This window comes from Actinia tenebrosa, unplaced genomic scaffold (assembly GCF_029948245.1).
Source record: "Actinia tenebrosa isolate PJP-AT-01 unplaced genomic scaffold, QUT_ActTen_1.0 utg344__unscaffolded, whole genome shotgun sequence".
Lineage (NCBI taxonomy): Eukaryota > Metazoa > Cnidaria > Anthozoa > Actiniaria > Actiniidae > Actinia > Actinia tenebrosa.
The window spans coordinates 85,392-110,989 of NW_028292606.1; the positions used below are offsets into that span (position 1 = coordinate 85,392).

Here is a 25,598-nt window from a genome sequence, read left to right on the forward strand (position 1 = left end):
GCAGTTACTCGAACGAGCTTTGACCACTTTGCATAGCGTGTGTAGTCAACAGCAGGCTTGTCAGCAATGACAGCAAGGATTTGAACTTGTTTAGGTTTTCTTTCTTTCTGAACAGATTTCAAATGATCATCATTTTCAGCCGCAATTCCTCTGGATGCAATAACCACTCTGGTCCCTTCCACCATAGACTCTTCCCTAGCAAGGTCTTCGATTGCAATCCACGGATGACTAAATCGGCTGGGTTTCAACACCTGGAAAGTCTCTTCAAAACCGTGGGTCCCACGAGGACTGGATTTCTTCTACGCGGTTGGACACGAATGTTTTCCAGTGCTACTTCACTACCTGTCAAAGCAATAGCTCGCTCAAACTTTAAAGAGAACGAATGTATCACGAACTTTAGAAGTCTAGAATTGAGTACAACGGCAAGTAACTCTAATCGAGGTAAGGAGACTACCTTCGTGGGGGCAACCCTTGACTTGAACATAGCTAGTTGGGTAGAGAAACGTTTTTGCTCATCCGTTACTCTGAGATCTTCTCTAAAATCCATGGATTTCCACATTTGTGTTTGCTCCCTTTGTGTGAACAAGGCTATGCCGAATGTCAACACATTTCAGATGAGGGATTTCTAACTTCCAAGATCTCCACTCCTCTTCGATGTCCCTAGGCAGCTCATGCATCGCCCACTCAAAAAATAACTGTTATGAATGTCGCGTTCTGATTGGTTTGGAGCGCGTGCTTTATGAGAGCACATTGCAAGCAAGCGCACTTTCCGTTGCGTCATTCCTATCTGTTATTGTACAGTTGTAATTTGTATTTTACAAAAGAAACAAAAAACATGCTTGCTGTACTGTGTGCAGTCATAAAGCACTTGGGGATTGGCACAACACTCGAGAAGTGTCCAGTAGCACTCTGCTACGCGTCGTGCTTCTCCTAACACTTCTCTCGTGTTCTGCCAATCCCCGCGTACTTTTTGACAGCACACAGCACGTGCACGCGTTTTCTATTTCTTCAAGAGAGCGGGACGGAGCTTGCGTATCACGTGACGGATATTATTGTCAAGGCATGCTCTATTACGTTATGTAAAGAATATTTATACAGTCGACATTAACAAGGATTTCAAGAGATTTTGGACTTCCCCAGTATTAATTAAAGAACGGTCAGCACGGTGTATTAAGTGGGCTGGTAGAATCCCACGAAAAATCAGTACATGATAGATGAAGCTTTAAGCCGTGTGGGGTGGGCTCGGAAATCGTATAAGAACATGCGTAATAGGTAGTAAATTACGAGCCTAATAAGAAACGACTGAAGATGATTGCCAATGGGCCTTTCACAGCTTCAAGTCGCGTAAAATGAGCCAGCTCAACTAGAAACCGTGGACAGCTGTTTCGGCCTGTATTGGGCCTCTTTCGTCAGCATCGTGTATCTAGTGAGCTGGTAGCCTCAGCCTCATCTATCAGAAATAAATATGTGGAACTGCTGAAATTGGTGTCTACTTTGCTAAAGGTTCCAACGAAAATAATTTATTTATTTTAGAAAGCTTGTAATATGAAAGGATTGTTATATAACCACAAACCATCGGCCTAATTTAACTGTCAACATCAGGGATGATTCCTATTTCAACTCATTTAATATATTCCTGACATTTTGCCTCGGTCTTGACCACGTGATCGTCGAGCCTTTTTTTAGATATACCTCTCCATTGCCATAAGCAGTCCCAAGTATCGTTAGGTGTTTTAAAATAATTTCTCCTAAAAATTAGAAAAATAGCCAGTTTAGAATAGCATACAGTGAAGAATGTATTTAGTATAATTAGTGTAATTTATAGTTTGGAAAAGAATAATTTTAATAGTTCTCTTCATCAGTTTATCTCTCCCAACTTCCATTAACCCATTTATCCATCCATCTATTGAGAATCTATTCACCTCATCTATTCATTCTTCCATCCATCTATCCATCCGTATATTGATTTATTCACTTAGTCATTCATTTAATCACGCGTTCACTTATCCATCAATTCATTCATTCATTCATTCATTTATGCATCCATTCAATCATCCTGTCAATCATCCTTTCAGTTCAGTTCAGTTTCATTGTCTCAGGCACAACAATGCACGTGGCGGAGTGGTTGGTCTACTGTATAAGGACAGTCTTCGAATTAATAGTAAACTTTGTCATTAGTTTTTCATCATTTGAACATCTGTATATTATGTTAATGAATCTGACTAATGTAAGGATTTTTGTTATCTATCGACCTCCACCTTCGCAAGTTAATGGTTAACATCTGTATATTATGTTAATGAATCTGACTAATGTAAGGATTTTTGTTATCTATCGACCTCCACCATCGCAAGTTAATGGTTTGTCAGTTTCTTTTTTTTTTTTCTTTTTGCAGATTTTCGAAATTTTGGAGAAAGTTGTTGTGCTACCTGGAACCATCTTTATCCTTGGTGATTTCAACTTTTACGTCAAGATGTTAACGATCATCTTGGGAGGAGGTGACTTAAACACACAACATGGCGGGATTCATAACGAAGCAAACTTTATCATTATGCAAGGACCATTACATCATCATATGCAGTGAATATCATTAATATCATTACAACCCCCTTTTTCCAAATGAAGGGCTAACTCTACCTATTTTAAATCACTACATATCAATTACTGTTTCGTGAGAATAACAAATTTTAACAACAACGTTCAGAGTCCGCAGTTCGATACAAGTATCAATGTTCAGTACTTTACGAAGTCTTCAAACTTCTTTGGTGGCTTTACCAATCTTCCACTTCTCGTTGTAACTCCAGTCGATGGTACTTCAGGTTGTTCAGCTTTCTTTGATTCCTGTTTAGCTTGCATACTTCTCGTTGTCATTCCTGTGATGGCTGGTTCCTGCTCTTAGAAGTAATATGTTGCATCAGGAAGTTTTGGTTCTTCTTTCTTTAAGAGATGTTGGCGATTTCTCCTAAATGTCCCTTTCTCTGTTCGGACAAGATACGAGCGTGGCTCAAGTAATTTCTTTACTACTTGTGCGGGTTTCCACTGTTTGTCTTCCTGTATTCTGACCATCTGTCCCTCTTTTAAGGGCATCAAGGGTCTCGTTGACTTGTCGTGGTAAAACGTTTGTCTTTATTGTCTGTGTTTCAGCTTCCCAATTATTTCTTGTGGGTCATAGCTTTTTGGAATAAGCATCTCCGTTGTCTGAGGAACTGTAGTTCTAAGTCTGCGTCCCATTAGCATCTGTGCAGGTGACAGATTTACTCCATCTATGGGTGTGTTTATGTAAGCTAAAAGTGCTGTGTAGGGGTCCTTTTGAAGTAAGTCAGAACCAACTTTTAACCAGGGCAAAGGCAGAATTTCATGGCTCTGCAATGGTTCAGCTCGCTGGCTTGGTTGATTTTCTAGACATGTTGCACACTGCTGGATCCTTTCTTTGATATCTTGGTTCATTTTGGACCAATATAGAACATGTCTTGCTCTTTGTAGTGTCTTGTTGATTCCTAGGTGACCACTTTGCAATTTGTCTAACATGTCGTTTCTCAGCTCTTGAGGTACTATAATCTTCTCTCCTTTAAGAAGTAATCCTTGTGAGATTATCTCATCTTTATGTTCCAATAATCATGGATTTTGGTTGGCGTCTGTTCTTTAGTTTCTGGCCATCCTGCCATAACTACACTTTGAAGTAGTGAGAGGGTTATGCCCTTTGCTGTTGCTTCAGCAAATCTATCTATCTGGATATCTGAAATGATATGCTCTGGTACACTGATCTTCAACACTTTCTGTGTTTACTAGTGTTTCTTTCAAATACGCTCCTGACAATGTGTCAGCAAAATACATTACTTCTCCACGCTTGTAGGTCAAAGTGATGTTTGGGTAGCGCTGCAACTGTACGAGCATTCTCTGAAGTCGGAGTGGTGCTGCATGCGTTTAATTGCCATATTTAGATTCTATATTATTCCTGAATTTAACATGCGATCTAATTCCTGTTACAACTTACTGCGCTTAGCATGTGCTATCCTGCGAGGTGGGTGGACTACAGGAGGAATATTAGGATCAACTGTGATATGGTATTGTCTAGGTAAACATCCTATGCCAGAGTAAATAACTGCATAATTCTTTAGAAGACTTTCAACGTTCACATAAATCACACGTTGGATTAGTCCCATTTTTTCGCACGTTTCTCGTCCTAAGAGTGGTGTGTAGTCTCCATTCACAACTTGAAAACATAGGCTGTGCTTTTTCCCTATGTTCTCACCTGTCAATTTACGTTTTCTTATGGGCCTGATAAAGCTTTTAGAATAACTTTCGAGCTTTACTGTTGTTGAATCCAATGGTTTCGAGGTAATCTTGTCATACAGGCTCTTAGATAAAACATTGCATTGAGCTCCACTATCTAATTTAAACTTGACTTGTACATTTCCAAAGTTGACTGTCTCGACCCACTCTTTCTCTCCTACTCCAAATGATCTAATGAAAAATATTTCAAAATTATCTAAACTTTCATCTTCTACTAACTCATTACCTTGATCCTCTACCAAATCTTTCCCTTGATCTTCATGTTCAATGACACTGTTCGCTGGTTTCTTTTGCTGTCTAGTTTTCGTTTGATACATCGATGCGAAGTGATTTAACTGTTTACACTTGTGACTTTGTTTACCATAAGCCGGGCAACGCATGGGAATGTGCTCCCTTTCCACAATTCGCACACGGTCTTCCTCCTGTCCTCTTTCCTTTATTCTTCTGGTTAGACGCTTTGTTTTTCTGTATTCGCGGGTTTGCCGAGCAACTAAATCGATCGCTACATCACTACAAGCCTTGGTTCCAAGCTGAGGGGTGCGTGCATTTAGGCCGGCTTTGCCATCACACTCTGGTCTGTGGTCCTTTTGGGGTTGCATTGCTTATATACACCCTCTCGTATACTATCTCTTTCTAGGGAGGGCTGGGTGTAATGCTGCCGTTGGCTGCAGTGCAGCCCTCCGTAAACTATGCCAGGTATATATGATTCCACTGGATGCCTGTTTACTATAGAGTTGTTTTTAAAATGCTTCTACTCACCTATAAGTCGTTGCATGCCCTTGCCCCAATATACCTGTCTGACCTCTTAAGCTATCGTTCTTCTTGCTATGCTTTACGTTCTGTCTCAATTCAACTTCTTGTGCAACCTAAAGCTCGTCTTAGTACTTGCTGAACCTAGATTGTGGAGCAAACCTCCTTCTGAAATACGTTCCTGTAAATCAGCCGGAGCTTTTATAAGGAAGCTTAAATCTATTTTCTTCATTTCTAAGTAACAGAAAACGCCCTTAGTTCTCTTCTTTCTTTGTGAGGTGCATAGTCTTAGTTTGAAAATAACTTATTATAATATAAAATGTTTTTCCTAAATATAGTATTACATTAAATATAGTATGAACATAGTATTAGTTTGTATGATTATTAGTTTTAGCTTATATATTTATTAGTAATATCTTAATTTAAATGATTTATATTTTGAATATCCTTAACCTAATTCTACATGAAGTAAATAGTTCAATGGTTAAATATTTCTTGATTTTAGTGATCCGTCTTTAAGGTGACTGCCTACTTTTGGAAATTGATTTAAACTTTTTTTAAGACTTCGATTTTCCGAATTGAAATTTAATTCTGATTCCAAATCTGGAAAGAAAAATAGGATGTCTCGAGCTCGTTTTCGAGATAATCAGCATTTAATGGAAGCCTACGCACGAGCTTTTGGAGTAAAAATTGCGTCACCGGAAGTGATTAGAAAAAAATTAAGATTCATAAGATAATAGTTATTTGAAAACTATAAGATTGCACGAATTAAGGCTAGTCAATCCTTCTACAATAATACATGGATATTTTCTACAAAAATACAGAGATACATTGATTTGTCATATTTTGTAGTTTCGGTGCTCTTAAAAAATCTCATAAAGTCGAACAAAAATCCCTACAAAAATCTATTTTTTCATGTGTTACTGATTTAAACTTTTTCTAAAATGTTGATATAACCTAGATTTTTAGGAGTTTTTTCAAATGAGCTATTAAAAAATAGAGAGTCCCGTGCAAAATTTGAGTATTGGTTCTTCAAGAAAATCTTGTAGATTTTTCAGCTGTTTTTGAGCGCGCGCTCATCGTGGGCTCAATTCGAACGTTCAAAAGTAGGCAGCCACCTTAAGTTATGTGAAGGTTTATAATTCCAATATGCTAATGAGTGTGAGAGTTTAAAAACGTTAATGTTATCTATAACTAAACAAAAGAAATATTCATCATACCTGATGTAACTTTGAATGTAAACATTTCTTCTTCTTCTTCTGTATCTTCACTAAGTCGGCCTTCAATCAGGCCAGAAGCTGTCGGGACAAAAAAGGGTAACTCAAAGGGAATTTCAACTTTTGGCCAAAATGTTAACGTCCTATCTGGTGCTGAATACTGCTGTCCGCTTATAGCAAGAGGTATATGCCATATAACAAGATGAGAATTGTGATGTGAACTAGCCCATGGCAAACCGTCCTGTCCATACCCTCCAGAGGACATGAGACCATGAATGTTCCATTGGTCGTTAAGAGTCGATCGCCAGTGATCTAGGGATTTCTTTGCTTGTAGTAATGCCCATTGTGGATGCGTTTCTACAAAAAGAATAATATTTTAGAGCTATAAAAAATTAAAACCATTGCTATATATTTCATCATGTGTAGTGCAACATATATTCTCATACTCATTAATAATTCATGAGTAAACCAGCCAATCAATGGGCTAATTTTGGGTCACATGATGTTACTTGAAAACTGGTAAATTCCTGTCAAAGGAATGCATTCAGTCCAAGTCGAATAATTAATAGGCATGAGAAGTCATTTCAAAGCCTCCAATATCGGACTGGACGGGATTTCAAGTCCGCGCAATTAGTTATCTAAGTGCTTAGACTTGAAATCCCGTCAAGTCCTCATTATCGGCTTTGAAATATTACATCAAAGCCGTGTTCACTCTTATTAATAAGCGGTCATCCTGTTAAGTGAGCACACCCGTTAAGCGCACATCTACTAGTGAATAATAATCCACTATTAGGGTCACCACTTGTAGTCAGCCCTATTTCCGCCAAGTAATCGCTTTATGAATAAAGAAGTCACCATAAGCACAAGCCAAGGGACCACGGCAGAAATAAATTAGTTTATTGGTGTTCCTGTGGTATATAATTTAATAGCTCTTACTTATCGCAGTTAACACGATTTCTTACATTTGTAGCAATAATTTCAAAAACCAAATGCTTTTTTAACGTTAAGGAGGCTCTGGGTAGTTTTGGTCTGGCACACCTAGCCGCATTCAAACGGCTACAACTTCGTTTTGAATAACTTGATCTGCAAGCACTTTTCACACAATGTCAGGAAAGGATTAAAGGTTTCAAAAATGATAAATTAGTTTAAAGCGGCCTTTTCATTATGCCGTAATGATGACATCATAGAAATCATTTACCACTTATTTTCTCAAAAACTAAACCTTAACTTTCAAAGCGACTTGCGCCAGTCGATAGTATTCATCAAGGCACCCAGCATGTTACATTATGAAAAAGATGTATATGAGCGTTTCCTAAATATTACGCGATAAATATTTTCGTTTACTTTTACTATTATTTCCAGCGTGTCAACTTTATACCATCAAAATCGGGGCTTTAATCTAGTGGATTCAATATTTTTAGTAGCTAGAATATAGGTACGGATATAGACACTGTCCTTATTGAGTATGAATCAAATTGTGACTTTCTTTCTAACATTATTGATTTGTTGTGAATCTAAATAATTTTCCTTTCGCAATAATTCAACCTATCGATAGTCTTATCAAGTGGGTTGCAAAAAACTTGTTAGGTTTTCTGCCAACCATGGAGTGGTAAAGGCCGATTAGATTAATAAGGGGAGTCCGATGCCCCATGAGAAGAACTGTTGCTCTCGATTACCGCCCCCTCTAGATTATTATTAGTTTTTTTACCTAAATTGATCATCAGTGAAGCCCAGTCTGCGTCTGCACCCATCCATACGGAATCATGTTTTGTTATGTTCTCCAAAGACTTGCATCCGGGTAACCGATGGCTTAGAATGAGGGATGTGTCTTCATCGTTAACCGCTGACCTATCTGTACTGATGACTCTCAGACCCCATGGGGTGTTACTTATTATGGTTTCAGCTTCCAGATGACGCTTGAGCTTTTTTCTTGGCACAAGGTCACCCAAACCAAGGGTGTTGGCCCATACCTGAAACAAATGTCCCAATATTGAAATTAATAGGTTCGTTCCTCATTGGGGGAGCGTGTGAATTAAGAAAAATGAACGCGCGCGATTCAAAGTAACAAAGCGTGGGCTAGCGTACCGGAGAGTACTCCTCTTTAACATTTCGGAAGTATGAACCTTGATGATATTTTCAAAATGCGTCACTAAAATTATATAACAAAATTTTGCCATTCAACTATTCACTTCATGTTAAATCAATATTGAAAATTGAAAAAAATTTGATAGGGTTTTTAGGCAATAACAGTTTTCTTTGAATATGCATCAGAAAAAATCTGTTAACATTTGGTCAGCTACGATTTCAGCATCACGCCCCCTCATGTGAGCCCATACAAGTTATGTCTCAAAAACTCGGTTTTTGGATCTTTTTTCAAAATAATGACTATCTAGGCAAAAAACAAAAGTGGATTCAGTTAATTCAACTATTTAGATTGAATTCTATTGAAAAAAAAACACCGTACTTTTTGAGATGAATGTACGCTATTGGATGTATTTTACAAGAGAAAATGTATAACATAACCGGGGTCAAGATAGAAAATCGTCTCTCTTGAAATAAAACAGAACCTGTCAAAAAAACAGAAGTGGATTTGAAAACCCTGGGCTTTCCTGAACATTTTGGTATATAATTCATAGGAATTTGTTCAAATTTAGAACCGTGCTTGTGCTGATTTTAAAAGCTCAATCTATCTGTTGGCTATACATTCGCCTCTGGTTTCTTAGGTTTCGTAGCCTCGAAAACACGCTAACTACGGTAGTTCGCGAAAGAACAGAAGACTTACGGGTCATTGAGGATGTTTTGTTACGCAGTTTACTTGTGCTATATAATTTTACTTTTAAGAACAACTTTCTGCTTTGGAAAGAGAGGAAAAAGACCGAAAAGAGCAAATATTCCAAATGCATCGATATGGGCATTTTTTTCCAATGGGATACGAGGAATAAGTCTTATTCTCAAAAGAATAACACGTGTATCGAAATGGGGAAACCCCAACGCCCAAAAGTCATAGATATATTTACCTGCCCATAGAAGGAATCGGACATTATCCAATCAGAAGCACCGTACTCCATATCCCACCATGCCCTATAATGCTCGGAATGCTCCACCCAGAATTCTTTCTCTATGAGAGACTTGGCTCTAGAGATCGCAGCATTTGTTGTTTGTTCGAAAGTGTCATCTTTCATAATCGTTGCAAGAGCAAGTGATGCTTTTAGGGCTAATACATAGATGACACTGTCATAGATATGATGGTCGTATTTGTCAATCCCAGCCAAATCATAAAAAGTGGCTTTTCTGAATGGTAGCCCTGTGCCTGAACAAAAAAAAAATAAAATTTAATCACCTTATTTCCTCTTAATCTCCCTTATGGGTTATTTTTTATGCTTTTGGACTGAGGGATTATCAGAGGCTTGTAGTTTAATAAATTGTCCTGATTTTTGGAAATTTATAATACACACTTAATGTCTGGTCACGAGGGAAAACAGAACTAAATAATTTCCCGAGAGACCAGACATTAAGTGTTTTGTTATATAACACTTGAGAACATAGTTAATGGAGCGGAATGGTTTGGAAACTCCATAGAACAAAGCTATTAGACTTTTTTACGCACAAGTACCTTACACATGCGCATATACATTTCTTGAATGCGGTAAATGATGACCGCATGAATGACCATCAATTATATCGTTAAGATGGTTCCGCGCCGCCCGACCATGGGCAATACCGCAACTTGAAGAATTGTAATTTTGATGACGTCGTATAAAGGTCACGTATTTATTATGAATCAATTTTTTTATATACTGTATACTTTGGCTATTGCCTTTGGCTATTAATTCTTTTCATGGTTATTTTGGCAAATGCATTTATCTATTTATTGTAATCAAGAACGTTTTTATTGTAAATTTATGTAATTACTTTTTACACGCCTATATTGGAAATCAGCACTAGTTGAATATGTTAAGCCTGGTTCACACGAGCAACGCAAACGCAAACGCAAGCGCAAACGCAAACGCAAGCAATGTTCACACGTACAACGCAAATGCAAGTAAATTAAGATACGCATGCGCAGTAGTGATTGTTTATAGTTCATACGTATTTTCCTTGCGTTTGCGTTTGCGTTTGCGTTTGCGTTTGCGTTTGCGTTTGCGTTTGCGTTTGCGTTTGCGTTTGCGTTTGTGTTACTGTAGTTCACACGTAGTTTTCTTGCGTTTGCGTTTGCGCTTACGTTTGCGTTTGCGTTGCTCGTGTGAACCAGGCTTTAGCGTGAATAAATAAAGTTTATCATCATTATCATCATTACCTGTAATGAGTATCATTTTATATATTTATATTTGTAGTTTGTTTTTAAATGTCCTAATAAACTTTTGATTGCTTAATTTTTTAAATCAGAATAATGCCCAACGTTCCTGTTTAATATTTACTAGGAAGAAAACAAAAATCGTAGCAGTCAACGAATTCGAATTAAAACATATGCATAAAGAATAACAAAAAAAATTACCTTTAGTACTATCAATGATTAGCCATGCGATTGCTCTTTTAACTGCAGACCAGAGCTTTCCAAGCAAAATCTTGTCATCTGTCCATTGGTAATACTGATACACTCCAACTACGAACATGGACGTACTATCTGCCATCACACGACCGCCAGCATAATCTGATTGAATATAAAATATATTTGATTGATTGATTGATTGAATGATTGATTGATTGATTGATTGATTCATCATTCATTTATTTATTTATTTTTTCATTCATTTATTTATTTATTCATTCATTCATTTATTTATTTATTTATTTATTTATTTATTCATTCATTCATTTATTCATTTATTTATCTATCTATTTATCTATCTATCTATTTATTTATTTATTTATTTACTTACTTACTTATTTATTCATTTAATTATTTATCTATTTATCTATTAATATAACAATAATCTCTAATCAATAATTAATAAATTTTAAATATTTATACATTTTTTCAAGATTGTAAAAAACGAATAGAATTTGTCCATTATTTAAATATGAATATGTTAATATATAATACTTACAAAGAAGAAGGAATTATAAGATGAAAAACTGACTAATAAGGAAAATTGAAATATATATTAAATAAAAATTTGGAACGCTTCACGAATTTGCGTGTCATCCTTGCGCAGGGGCCATGCTAATCTTCTCTGTATCGTTCCAATTTTAGTATATGTGCTGCCGGAGCAAGCACCTATTTATCTATTTATTTATTTATTTATTTATCTATTTATTTATTTATCTATCTATCTATCTATTTATTTATTTATTTATCTATTTATCTATCTATCTATCTATCTATCTATCTATCTATTTATTTATTTATTTATTTATTTATTTATTTAGCTTAGCCATTTAAACACCCACGCATACATACACACACACACGATGTATATAAATATAGAATGTCTGGGAACCCACTACAGCATGGTACATTTAAGTAAAATAAGTTATAAACAAAGTTCTTTTTGCGTGCTTTGTCTTTGTCCTTTTTTCCCTATATTACGTTTTATGGAGAGAAAAAAGCTAGGAGCAACAGGATAAAGTGCTCTGCAAGCCACGGGTAGTACTGCATTGACAAGGTGCGGAGCATGGTGTTAGTACTCAAGGAGAGATTTCTTGTAGGCAGTCAATGATACGTTCCTAACTCGTAGATGTTCTGGTAGAGCATTCTAACAAAACAAGAAGCGCTAGTAGATGACTGATTAATGTTCTTCATCTTCTCTGAGTGAACGTTTTTGCTCGGCTGTTACTTCATGCTCTTGTTCTTCTGCCTGTGTCCCTCATGACTGGTAACACCTCTCTTTCTATGAAGGAACTTCTAGTTATTCTTTTCGTTTATAAACCATCAATGGCTTTGAAGAAGAAGATTGTTGAGACGTATAATATTTTGCCGTGGGCTTCCTGTGGAAGTGCTGTTTTGGTAGGGCCCGGGGGGAAGTCGAAGTGAGGAGTAGAGAGAGTAGGAGTTGACTGTTATTAAAGGAAGGAGATCGAGACTGTTCTAGAATGGATAGCCATAAAATATGTAAGTTATGTTTTGAGTTTGGGTAGAAGTTAAATTTACATTTTCATGCCTATAATTTTTCATCCACAGCAAATCGTGTAATCGTGTAATCGTGAATTCGTGTATTCGTGTATTCGTGTAAACTAGCAAAATGGATAGAAACATGTAATTGACCCTCGAACTACGTTTGAATAAAACTTTGAAAAAACACACGCATCTCGACATCCCGAGGTAGAACCTTCGAAAAAGCCTACAAAGATGATGTCTAGCATTTCATGCCAATGAGAGATGGGCAACAGATTGGTTAGTTGCAATCTATCCTTGTACTCCGTGTCACAGATGAATGGGAGTTTGAGTACGTACTTGGTTGCGCGCCGCTGTTCACTGCTGTTCAACTTGTTTAATGAACCCAACAGACTGTGGTGACCAAACCTGAGTAGCATTTGCTAGATGAGGGCGTACAATAGCCAAGTACAACGGCGTGTTTTGGGATATATAGATAAATTACCTCTATCGATAGGTTAATTTCCTACATAGTTTAATAAATAACATAATTTTAATCTTACAGGGATAGATGGGGAAGGAAATTTTTTAATGGTAATTTTTGAATTTTAGCTATTTTATCTTATTAGATTGTAATGCGCAGTAGAAAACAGAAATGTTGATTCTTGCTGATTCATAAGTTAATAAATTTCCTCATCGGGAATTGTAACACAACGATTGCCGCCAGATTTCATTTTGTTGCCGACTAAATATCCCGAGATTCAGAGGTGAATGTCGTACAATATTCACCTCCAATTAACCAATGAGCGCGCGCGTTCTTAGGAAGTACACAAGTTGGTATATGCTAATAGATAATAGATAATGAAATAGGAAATTTTTCTATGTAGCTAATGTTTCATACCTAGTTTTCCAGTTTTTCCCAAGCATCCTTGAGTTAATGCTTCTTGCATCATTCCATTGGAGTACTGATGTCCTGCCCACGACAGCAACAAATGGCGAACGATCTCTGTGGGAAGTTTCAACAGTCAGTGCATATTAATTTAAAAAAATGAATTAAATGAGTTTAAAAACCTGTTGATTATACTAAGTGGTGTGCAAATTAAATCTTATAGTCAGCTTTTCATAAAGGTTGAACGTTTCTTACCATCTAGACACACCAACAGAATCCTTTCCATAATATTGTGCAATGAATTGGAAGTATATATATTTTTGTTTGTTTATTTATTATTTTTGTAAAGTATCATCTTCTAATGATTTGTTTGTTCGTGTTTTTTTTCCTTTTTGAAGTTGAAATTAAATATCTTTATGGTACTAATAAACAAAATTTTAAGTCATTGTTTATTGAATAAAATCCCTAAAGATCCATACTTATTGCTTTGGGGTTCGTCAAGTTTATCGAATTTAGGTGTGAGTGCCTTACACCGCTAAGACAAATGCCTTTCATTGAAAATGCATGCTTGAAAAATGCGAACTCATACCTGGATAAAACAGCATGTAAGGAAGTATTCTCTGCATATCATTATGAATGGTATCAATATCGTTACAGTCATACGCTTCCCATTGCCTCCATCTTCCGTCTTTTGTCCAGAACGCTGATCGCCAAAAGCTAACACTATTCATCAATAAGTCATTCAGCCAGGTAGGAAGTCGATAAACAGTGGAGCTGGGTTGCATAGAAGGTCCAGTACTAAGCAAAAATGGTTCTTGCCATGTTGCAATGCTAGATACTGACTTCAGGAGATTTTTACGCATATACGCCGCTACTTCTTGGCTTGATTGGAACATGTTGGTGTAAAAGTTACCGATATGAACCTTGGCCATGTCACGGTGGGGGTAATACCAAGACATAATAATGGTCAGGGATTTTGTCTGTCCGGGTTTCAAAGTGGTTCTGACTGAAGCTGATCCATGTAGACCAACTACTGGAACAATGGTCGTGTTCCCAGCAAGACCTGTTGTTTAATAAGCGAAAGATTTATCAATTCATGTTATGAATAATAGATAGTATATCTTATCATAAGCCTATAAGACAGTTCTTTCTCAAGTAAGTTAAGGCATGAGTTGAAGGCCATCTATGGTTAGAACAATTTTAATTTTCTTTAGCTTTCATTTCTATCTGAGACATCGCCAAAATTGGCATGGCCACATAACTTTATGAGCTAAAGGTTTTAGGAGGAGAATTTTTGAGATAATTCGGACACATGACCTTGTTCCTCACTTCCATGCACCCGATTTTTTTGAATTAAAATGGGGTGACGGTTATCATCTGTACATAGAACTTTATGGTATATTTTCATTCTTCAAGTAAGATGTATATGGAACTGTCCTAACACCTGAACTACCATTCCTCATTTAGGGGATATTTGCCTATGTTTGATTGAACATGCAGGTCACGTGACCTATTTTGCATTATATCCCCTAAACGAACAATGGTAGTTCAGGTGTTGGGGCAGATTCACATACATCTTATAGGAAGAAGTGAAAATATGCCATAACATTTTATGTACAGATGATAAACATCACCCCATCTAAAGGGGAATTGGAAATAAGTTGCAAAAAGGCAGAGCGTAGGATGTATATGAAACTGTCCCAACACCTGAACTACCACTGCTCATTTAGGGAATATTTGCCTATGTTTGATTGAACATGCAGGTCACGTGACCTATTTTGCATAATATCCCCTAAACAAGAATGATAGTTCAGGTGTTGGGGCAGATTCATATACATCTTATGGGGAGAAGAGACAATATGCCATAACATTTTATGTACAGATGATAAACATCACGCCATCTAAAGGGGAATTGGAAATAAGTTGCAAAAAGGCAGAGCGTTTATGCCAGTACTGATTAGTCAAATAACTCTATTAAATAAAAAGCAACAACAGTTGAATAAATTGAATTATGTGTGGTAAACTGTCTATCTTAAGTTACGCTACAGAGGGCGTTTTTCCCTAGCTGAATACCATATTTGCTCAGCGTTTAGCAAAATAACGAATCCGGTGATCCTCTCATTTTTTATTTCATTCTTTTATCAAGTTATGTTGGGGTATGCATATGCCAACCTTGAAAACTGCAATCGCAGCTTCATTTACCCGCGAACGAACGTTCTTAAAGGACTCGAAAGTCGACTAAACATTGTTTTGCCCACATATAAAAATTAAATACATAATTAAAGTATATATTTACTCTTTACAGATCCAATGAATACTGAATTAACTGACCTGTTTCATTGAATTTTTTCCATATATCCATAAAATCATCAGCAACACCAAAAGAAATCTCCTTGTCATCCCCTTCTACGGCATGCAACGTTGTACTTCCACTTTGAGGAAAGAATCCTGGTCGTTCGAGGGTCAACATTGAGTTATTTGTATTCCATTGTCCCTTGACTCCAGAAATTATCCCAGCAGTCCATGCGTGATTAGGCATTTTGTCTTTAAGAAGACATGCATTCGGACCATTCGTTGTCCAAGCGATGCACTTGGGCATCTTTGCGCATGCTCTTGCGCAGTCCGCTGGTAAGACATTCCTAATGACAAGAAATAAGAGAATGAATCAAATAACATCATTTGATATACAAACTAGAGAAATTAATGATAATCTAATTAAGTATAGCCGAACATCGCTTTTTATGCTAAACACTGATATGTGCATTAGAAAATCACAATATCAATATTGTTAATTGTTGTGCAATATAAGTTATTTAAATCATCATCATCATTGTGATCATCATTATTATTGTTGTTGTTGTTATTGTTGTTATTCATTAAATAAAAATTTTTTGACTGGTTCACATATTTAAAAATCATCATCAATATATGCTAAAGGTTTAGACAATGTTTATTTACCGGGTTACCTGTGAAACACCGGGCATAAGTTACACAATATTCCCCAGGAATCTTAGGACCTTACCCAAGAAACCTTTGCGGGCTTAGGGTTCCGGTTTACAGTTCAATCAATTAGCATGTGCCAGCTATCAATTAAATCATCACTGACTCTATGCTCTTTATGTTCACGACGAACCCCAAAACCATGCTAATCAGCAGTAGAACTTGATGAAAATAGAGGAGATCCAATTGATTGAAGAGGGCTAAAGGAATTTTCGTAAGTAGGGATGTTTTCCAGCACGAACAAGGAAAAGAAGTTTGGAAGCACACACATAGTTATATATCCAAACCAGCTTGCTTTTATTATAGCGAAGGATTGTTAAGTAAACACGTTGGCTATAGTCTAATTTAGACTTTAATATCAGGGAAAAGATGAAATTTTGGATTAAAAAGCTTTTTAGTATGAATTCCGCTTTGGCAAACTTTGGGAAACCTCATAACTGCTCAAGGGTGAGTGATAATCGACTCATAATCACTGGTCACTTGACCAATCACAGTGAGCAAAACTCTATATTTAAGCCGTCTAAAATTATACCAATTAACAATTATTCGCTGAAGGCGAAGTGATTATTCATGAAATATTCGCCACAATCACTGAGCCTGAGGGGAATAATTTTTTTAGAATAATTTTAGACTTGAACATCAGAGAAAATTCGACATTCAGGATAAAAAATAAGCGTTTTAGTATTACTTCCGATCAGTCAAACTTTGGAAAACTTCATAATCACCGCTCCAGCAGTCACTGGTCGCTCGACCATTAACAGGGGGCAAAACTGTATATTCAAGTCACCTTTATCCAAGTCTAAAATTAAACTAAAACAAAATATTTCAAAAACTAGCGCATAAGGTTAGTCTCAAGGACGTTCGCGAGCATTGTTTGCCCGAAGCTTTTCTACACGGGAGTCTAATGCACGTGCGCTTGTCGTGATGATGTTATTCGCATATAGAGGTGTGCTTATGCCAAGTTCTAAAAATTCTGATTGCGACTTCATTTGCCCGCGAACGTGTGCTTACAAATTTAGTTACATCGTAGTATTAGAGCAGTTTTTGTATGACTGTGAAAAGCTCACGGCACAAACACGGTCGTGACACGACGGCAAAGCATACGTCAGAACAATCACATAGCATGATAATTTACTCTCCATGCAATCAAATGTCCGAAACACAGCATGAACACGGCATAAACACGGCATAAACACGGCATAAACACGGCATAAACACGGCATAAACACGGCATAAACACGGCATAAACACGGCATAAACACGGCATAAACACGGCATAAACACGGCATAAACACGGCATAAACACGGCATAAACACGGCATAAACATGTCATAAACACGGCATAAACACGGCATAAACACGGCATAAACGCGGCATAAACACGGCATAAACACGGCATAAACACGGCATAAACACGGCGCAGACACTGTCACGCCAAGGTCACGGAACTGTCAGACCAATCACATTGTGCGGGAAAATATCCACTCATCAAAATTCATATCACTGTCACGGCAAGGCACGAATAAGGCTCCGACTTTTTTACAGCCATTCGAAAACTGCTCTATTCTTTTCTCATTACCTAGTAAAAACCACTTCACCATAGTTATCACCCATTCGTATCGTGTCATCTTGATAACCAAGAGGAAGATTCAACAAAAATGACGCTGTGACAGGATCTCTCTTTTCTTTGTTTTTCAAGCCAATAGTGAATGCCACTGCAGGAATAGCAGAACTGTACGGGTTTCGAAGGTGAAATACCGGATACGCATATATGTCCATTTCAACCATTTTAGCTAGTACGTTCCCACCTGGCGAGATAGAAAAGAAAGCACTATGCTAGAGAAATCGACGTTTTGATTGTAATCAATGTATACTTTTGCTACGCGGCGATCAAGTTTACTCCCATCTTTATAACATGTTCTGGAGTATTGTTCTGCCGTACAAGAAAGGCTTATTTTATTTTAAAAAAGGCAATAAAATATCATTTCTCTTACCAGTTGACAATTTACTGACAGGATAGGCTCCTGAATACGATAACTCTTCTACCCCAGGGAACCCGTGTGGGGGATGAGTCCTTAACAACGCTGCCTCACTTTTATTCCCCTTTGCAACGCGTACTCCAAGCACTGCCATATCCAACGACCCTTTGTTCAACTTTGCAGATCCACCTGGAGATTGGTTTTCTATGGTCCATTCGTGGAAGGTCCCATCTGCGCGCAACTCAAAGGAGCCCGTTGACAGGCCGCCGAGCGGCACAGCAGAGCGCATTCCTATTGGTGGATCTTTGGTGCTGACACGACGTATTATCCCGGATGTGCAGTTGTCTACCCCTGAACGGATATCAGGCACGGCACTTTTTAACCAACAGCAATATGACCCTGTAGATATCAAAAAATCCTCTTCATCAATACTTTTAACTATTTTGAAAATGTGCCATTTTTTTTTTCATTATACATTTTGCTCACTTATCTTTGCTTTTGCTTGGAAAATAACCTGGAGCCAATCCATGACATCGTGTGAGATTGACAAGATAAATATATTCTCTGTAGACTTTTTTGAACATAATACATTTATCATGTCAAGTTTACTCAAGGTTACAACGGAGATTAATTGAAATACGTTTGCTATTTTTTTCGAAAGCAGAACTAAATCTCGACTCGGCTTAGTTTACAAATAATAAAACGATAATTGAATTGGGTTTTGGCATGACATACTAAATTATCAAGAACTCGGCCGTTTTCTCCGTGTCAGCATACGGCTTTGGCACATAACACATTGCCTTGTTCGTGATGATTGATTTAATTTTAAAAATGATTTTTAAGTTAAAAATTCCACTTTGACACGATTATTGCCATACTTACCTTTGTCACAGTTTCGCGTCTCTCCTTCCTGTATTCTTACAGTCCATGCTTTACAGCGTGGTTCACGGCAGCAGTAATTGGCACACACGCGGGCGTTATTCATCATCGTATTGCCAAGAATACTCTTCACTTGAAAGCTTATAAATACGCTACCGCGCATGTCTGTGTTATTAAACCAACCCACGGTGGAACATTCAGAAAAATGTTCAGGTATCTCATAAAGGTACGAGTATTGAGAGAACAGTCTCGTATTCCATGAAGCGCTTGTCTAAAAATAGAAAAAAAATTTTTTTTGCGGAAATCGAAATGTATTAACTTGCATCTAAATTTGGTTCAAATTCTAACCGACCTATCTAGCAAGACCTATCTATAAAGCTTTGGTTATGGTTTACTGTGGAACAATCAGAACAGAGCTAGGTTCCAAACTAAATGAAAACTCAAAGATCGAATAGGACGTTTGCATGATGGCGTCATTGACCTCTACTACCAGACTCCATTGCACACTTTCTTTTGTTCAGTTAATTAGCACCAATTGTCTTACTATTCTCATGAGGGAATACAAATTTAAATAAGAAAGAAAATTCGAGAAGCATTATGGTATAGTGAGAGTCAAATGACGCCATAATCACGCAAACGTCCTATTGGAAAAATACCCTTGAAGCACAGGATGATCGTATACCAATAACCATTGCAGCAGTTTCCCGCCAATTGGAATACAAATATTGTGACACAAACAACTACGCAGTATCAATGTTTGAGAGTACTACAAGGATAATGAGGCATTTTCCTCTTGTTTTCACAGGACAGTCAATAATTGAAACAATTTGTGATCAATTTTTTTGCGATCAGAGTTTTAAATTCTAAGATATTACTACAAATTGTAACCGTAGGCAGTTGTAATAGTCAAAAGTATGTGGAGAAGTTCGGCCAAATAATATTATATATAATTAATATAATTGTAAGTTAGAGAACTTGAAAGAGGAGGGGGTAGGTAAATATCTGTAATTTAAAGTAAGAGATGTAGAAGTAAATAATTAAAAAAAAGTCGTCCCAATTAGCATTTTCCATTAACTATGATTTCGATGACGAAACAAAAGAATTTTAATTTCCTGACAGCTTTGGAAACCTATTGCTATGTACTCCAAAAGGGGCTGCTTTCCTACGTGCTGCAAGGGGTCTATACGGGCTCATTAATTAGTATTCTCAAAATTAAAGTCATTAGCATTCACTATATAGAGAATAAGAATATTATTATTATTATTAAATTTAATTATAACTGAGGCGTCAAGTGGAACATAAGAGTCTTGAACCCTAGGAATACAGGTTTATCAAGTGGTATTTTCCAATGACTTATTTAGAGAATACTACGTAATTAACTCGTATTATTATCCTTGTTCTTCAAGGTCCGCACCATTTGATGGCTTAGTTATTTTATGTAATTTTCTAATTGGATCAATTTACGAATTATTCACAACCCACTTAATAAGACTATCGATAGAACGAATTAGAATTTAGAAGCTGATTTTTTTTCGTAGACGGAGAAAAACACGGAGAACCCAACAAACAAACCTACTTACTTACGAAACCGAGCCTGGAAATCAAACCTGCACTACCCAAGCTTCCCACAAAAAAGTGATGCAACGGCACCCAGTGAAAGAACCTTGGATTCACAACGAACATTGAATGAATGTAATTTAAAAAACTTGCTATGAAAGAAAAAATCACTTACCCTAGATACGTTGTACTCCTCCACGAACAAGCCACACTGTTTGAGATTCTTGAACGTCATCGTCTTCTTGACAGTTGATGGTTTGCTTCCAAACTTCAAAGCATCTAGTTTCTTCAAAAGTTTATCTTCCTTGTACTTCGTTTTCACTGTAAAAATCAGCATCTATTTTAGTTTGTTATACTTGCTGGCTGTCTTGCATTCACACGGATAATTTTATTAAGTTCTGGATAATTTCTAAGGCTCTGGATTCCCAAGGTTCTCGAGCGACTTTTTCGATAATTTCAAAAACAGTACAGTAAAAAGAAAGGTGAAAAAGGAATACAATCATTTAGCTTCACCCAAAAAGATCAATCATGTTTAAGTTTATACTATTTTGGTAAAGCTTCTGATGCTAACATAAAGCCATCAGTCCTTTTAACTGGGACACCTGGGTTTTTTCTGATTCCTGAGCGACAAAATAAAAACATTGCGCAGCACTCAGGGGTCTTCAGGAGACCTTTGTGGGCATCTGCTATAGGGTTCCTGTCTACAGTCCGATTAATTAGCATGTACCAGCCGTCAATCAATGTCACCATGTTGTTTAGTGATTATGAGAGGGCGGAGCCAGCAGATCACGTGGCAGAAATTAATGTCTACGCATCCTTTATTTCTTTGACTGCTGTTATTCAAGACTCAAGGATTTTCTAGCGAGAAGTTAGCAAGGATTTCTAAACGAGGATTTCTAAGTATTTTCAAATTCCATGGCCACTAAATTAACAATATATTCATGCTTTTATATTCAGCTATTCAAAGCATTATTTTCTGTCTATCGAAGATCACTACTAAGAGATAAACTATTCGATTGATGTTTTAAAGAAAAACTACGAGCCTGAACCATGGCTTCGACTTTAATTTTTTTTTTTGTGCAAGATGATCCGATTCTGATGATAATCTATTCCTTAAAGGTATTTGGGCTCTAGAAACTACTGCAGATAAACATGTTTCAAATAAGTTTATTCGATTATTCATTTTCAGTAATATGAAGAGTGATAAAATGATGAATATAGATTTCTGAAACGCATGCATGACCTTCAGATCGATCTTGTATTATTCAATTTCTTGCTCACTCGTTAATGAGAATTTCAGCATCGATTTAAAAATATGGGTTAATGAAGGAAAGTCAAGCAATTCTCAGAGAAGATTAGCTTGTTTCACCGTGTTAATTGACGTTTTAAACCGATTTAGCGACTCTTTCTATCCAAGCAAGTTTTGAGGAGTGTAGCAAAATTTGAAAATGGATTTTTTCGATTATTTTGAAAATGTGTCATAAAATTTTTGCCCAAAATGGCTTTCACTATACATTAGTAGCTCTTTCACTGTCTTTTGAAACTTATTGCCGCTTATTTTCACTCACGATCATCGCCTTTAGATTCTTACTGGCTGGACTCAGTAAACTGTCCCCAGCCAGGTAGCCCAGTCTACGCTGTCCCCAAGGTCTTGTTTTTAACTTGTTCACATGAAAAACTAAATAATCATCGCAAATATCAGTGCATTAAGAAGCAAATGATTATTACCTGCTTTTCAAAATCATGCTTTTATGAAGTTAATGCAAATTTATCAACATTTCGCAAAAACATCCGCCGTTTGTGTTTCGAACCACTAAAAACATAAAAGCCGTACACTTTCCAACTGAAAAAAATAATCTGTCTATTAGAAAAAACATAATCTGCAGCTTATAGGCAATATTGAAAGGCGGCCTCTCATAAATATAATGATCGACGTAAAGTAAAATGCTAACGTTATCTTATCAATGTTGTCTTGCTGAGACGCATCGAATCTTCTGTTTTCAGATTCACAATGGACTCATTTGGTGGTTGAAAGGACCATGGAACATTTCGAAACTGGTGAAACAAAAATAGTTCACGACTAATAGGCAACATCCATATGTGACTGGCCAATCATCGAATGGCAGTAAGGGTTTGGTATTTTATGGCCTGACTTACACCAGTCTCGTATTCAATGCATACCGCTGTTTTTAAACAACACAGGCTCATTTGCACAGGCTTAGCCTCATTGATATGTCAGCTATTCACATATATCATTAAAAGTCCGTGGGATTTCAAAGCATTGGTATTGTTTAAGTTGCGCATTCTTTACATTACAGCTGACTTTTGTGAATAGTTTGTTTTAAAGCGAGCCCGAAACTAAGCCTATGCAGGTGAGTCTTCAGTCTTACAACGCAGCGGTATTTACCGAATGCGAAAAGGAACTATTGACTTTAACCAGTTTTATGAATTTGCAATGCAAGTGCTTATAACCTTCAGCAAATCAGAGTGAAATTTCTATTAATTGAGTTATATTACCTTTTTCAATTTTTTTACCAAAATATCTGGTGCGGAACGTAGCTTCCTTCGGCTTCAAGTCATCATGCTGAGAATTGTTGGTTTTCTGATGATTCTGAGTGGTTTTAAATATCGACTCTTCAATTAGCTTCTTTTCCTTTTCTATTTGCAATCCTACTTTTTGTTTTACATCTTTCGTGTGCTTCAAACCTGCTCCTTGGTCATGATTTAATTCAAGTTGGTTACTATTCGTCTTTTGGAAACTGTTTATGCTTTGATGTACAGACTCTTCGATGAGCTTTTTTTCTTTTTCCTTTCGGAGATCTTCCTCCTGCTTTACATCCTTTAATTGTTTGACAGCCTCTGCTTGAGACGGTATGTGCTTATTATTGTGCTCGTCGTTGTCATGGTGATGTATTGGGGATGAAGATGATATTTTCTTTGTCCTTTCAATCATTAATTTTGCTTCTTCCTTGGCTTTCGCCTTCTTGTTCAAGTCAACCTCTTTTGGTTTGACATAATTTTGATGTTGTGTTTGCGAAATTTTTTCCAATTCAAAATGGCTGTTGCTTACAGAGTGATAGATGGGCGACATCGAAGAGTAACTCCTGTTCCCTTGGTGGACATTCAAGATTTTGATGCTATTTTTCTGCGTACTTTCTTTTTCAGCAACACCACCTTGTGATTTCATGTTTTCAACTTTATTTTCCATGTTCGCATTTTCTAGAATTCCATTACTATTTATCATAATGAATTTTCCACCTGACTTTAAACTACTTTTTGCACCCTTACTATGGCCTTCATTAACAACAAACGAGGGTCCTCCCTTCATTTCTTTTGCTTCTGAACCTTGCTTTATTCTAAGCGATTCATTCCTTATCGCAATAATCTTAGCGGTCAAGTACTTTATAAATTCTTCTCTTGATAGAATTTTTGGCTCTTCATAACTTCGAGAACTGTTAGTTGCATTTTTAAGACTTTTGTTAACGTCTTGTTTGGTTGGCTTCATCTGGTTTGAATTTTTATTTATATTGTCCCCCAGATCACCACTTGAAAAGTTATCATTAATCACTCCCGAAAACCCGATGTTTTCGCCTTCGTTTATCGCTGGAGCCTTTTTCTCAGCATTCTTTGATACAAGTTGCATATCCTGAACTCCACTGCCATTTATTTCATTATTAGGTCGGTTACTTTCCTGGTATCCAGACCCAACTATATTTCTATCTGATTTCAGTTTTAGTTTTAGACGTGTTTGGATTTTTTCTTGCAGAAAGCCTGACGATGCCACTGGAGTAGAACTTTCTTTAACGACCTCTTCATCGCCGGATGTAATCGAATAGTCGTTTCCTCTTATGTTTATATTTTTTCGTTTTTCTACTGTATGTGGTTTTACGAATACTAATGTCGAGGAAGCACTAAATCCAGAGTCCTCAGCAGATCCAGAACTTCCTTCTAAACTCAGACCAATGTCATCGCCTGTTTGCTCAGCTTGTCCACTCTCTCCTTCAAAATTTCCCATTTCCTCATCAAATGTGTTCGGTTGAGTAACATCTCCGATGATAACGTTTTCAATGCCATCTTCCAAGTCATCTAAAGATCTTCTTACTCTAGTTTGGCTTGTTAGATCTGTAAATTAAAAAGATAGCATATAGCATCAGTTTAAGCAAAAAGTCATACTGAGAATGATATGGACCGTCAGATAAGCATTTTCAGAGTCTTATTTGTCATACACACATTCAAGCAGACAGAAAGGTTAAAGATCTTTTAGAAATAAAGGATCAAATCAGATGTAAAATAGTATTATTTCATAGGGATTCTCGGGTTACCAAAACAATTATTTGCTTTATTAGTTTCGATTTAAAACACAAACACACCGGCGACACAAAAGACTAATGATCAATCAATCGGAGAGAATCTTCTGAGGTAACACTAAAATGTGACAAACAAACAAAACGTAAGGAGCGTAAAACTGTTATTAATATTTTGATAAAGTTAAAGATTTTCTTAAGTAAAATAAAGCTTCAAATGTAAGATTTTTAATTTTTTAAAAAGATCCAACGTTTGGGCAAGCATTGGAGAATTTATCTACTGGATTTTGCACTTTTGAAATTTTAGAAATTATATAATCATATATAACTGACAACAAGCAGTATTGGTCCACAGCCGGTATTCTATAATTTCCTTTTCGAAAAAACCTATGGATTTTTTTAAACGACAAATTTAAGACATTTATAGAAATTTAAACCACACAAATCTAACTTTATAGATTAAAACTTGCTATAGTACAGTAATATAAAATACCAGTTTTATGATAATTTGATACGACACGAAATAAAAAGAAATCGCTAACTTACCTGTTGAACACAGCAATAAAATGATGACCATGACAGAAAAAATATAGAAGACTTGAATCGAAACCATTATGATAACTAAACCACTTCTCTCTTCAAACGAAAAAGATTCTAATAGTGATCTGGTCTCAGGCTACTTCCTTTAAACAAAACTGA

At 36.6% G+C, this 25,598-nt stretch overlaps 1 protein-coding gene and 1 non-coding gene across 2 annotated transcripts; both read right to left on the bottom strand.

The window, feature by feature from the left end:
* Positions 1-989: 989 nt before the first annotated feature.
* On the bottom strand, positions 990-25,512 carry LOC116307659 (uncharacterized). Its single transcript, XM_089025503.1, has 14 exons — positions 25,446-25,512; positions 23,113-24,717; positions 20,771-20,916; positions 19,042-19,309; positions 18,175-18,558; positions 17,760-17,988; positions 15,512-15,819; positions 13,770-14,243; positions 13,193-13,297; positions 10,753-10,908; positions 9,275-9,567; positions 7,966-8,227; positions 6,261-6,614; positions 990-1,748 (listed from the first exon to the last, which is right to left on the bottom strand). Exons 1-14 carry the CDS (start codon positions 25,510-25,512, stop codon positions 1,612-1,614), a joined length of 4,788 nt encoding a protein of 1,595 aa, XP_088881629.1. The 3' UTR covers positions 990-1,611.
* LOC148904278 (U6 spliceosomal RNA) lies at positions 11,369-11,475 on the bottom strand. The gene has a single exon (XR_016118969.1). It is a non-coding gene; the product is annotated as a U6 spliceosomal RNA (small nuclear RNA).
* Positions 25,513-25,598: the final 86 nt, after the last annotated feature.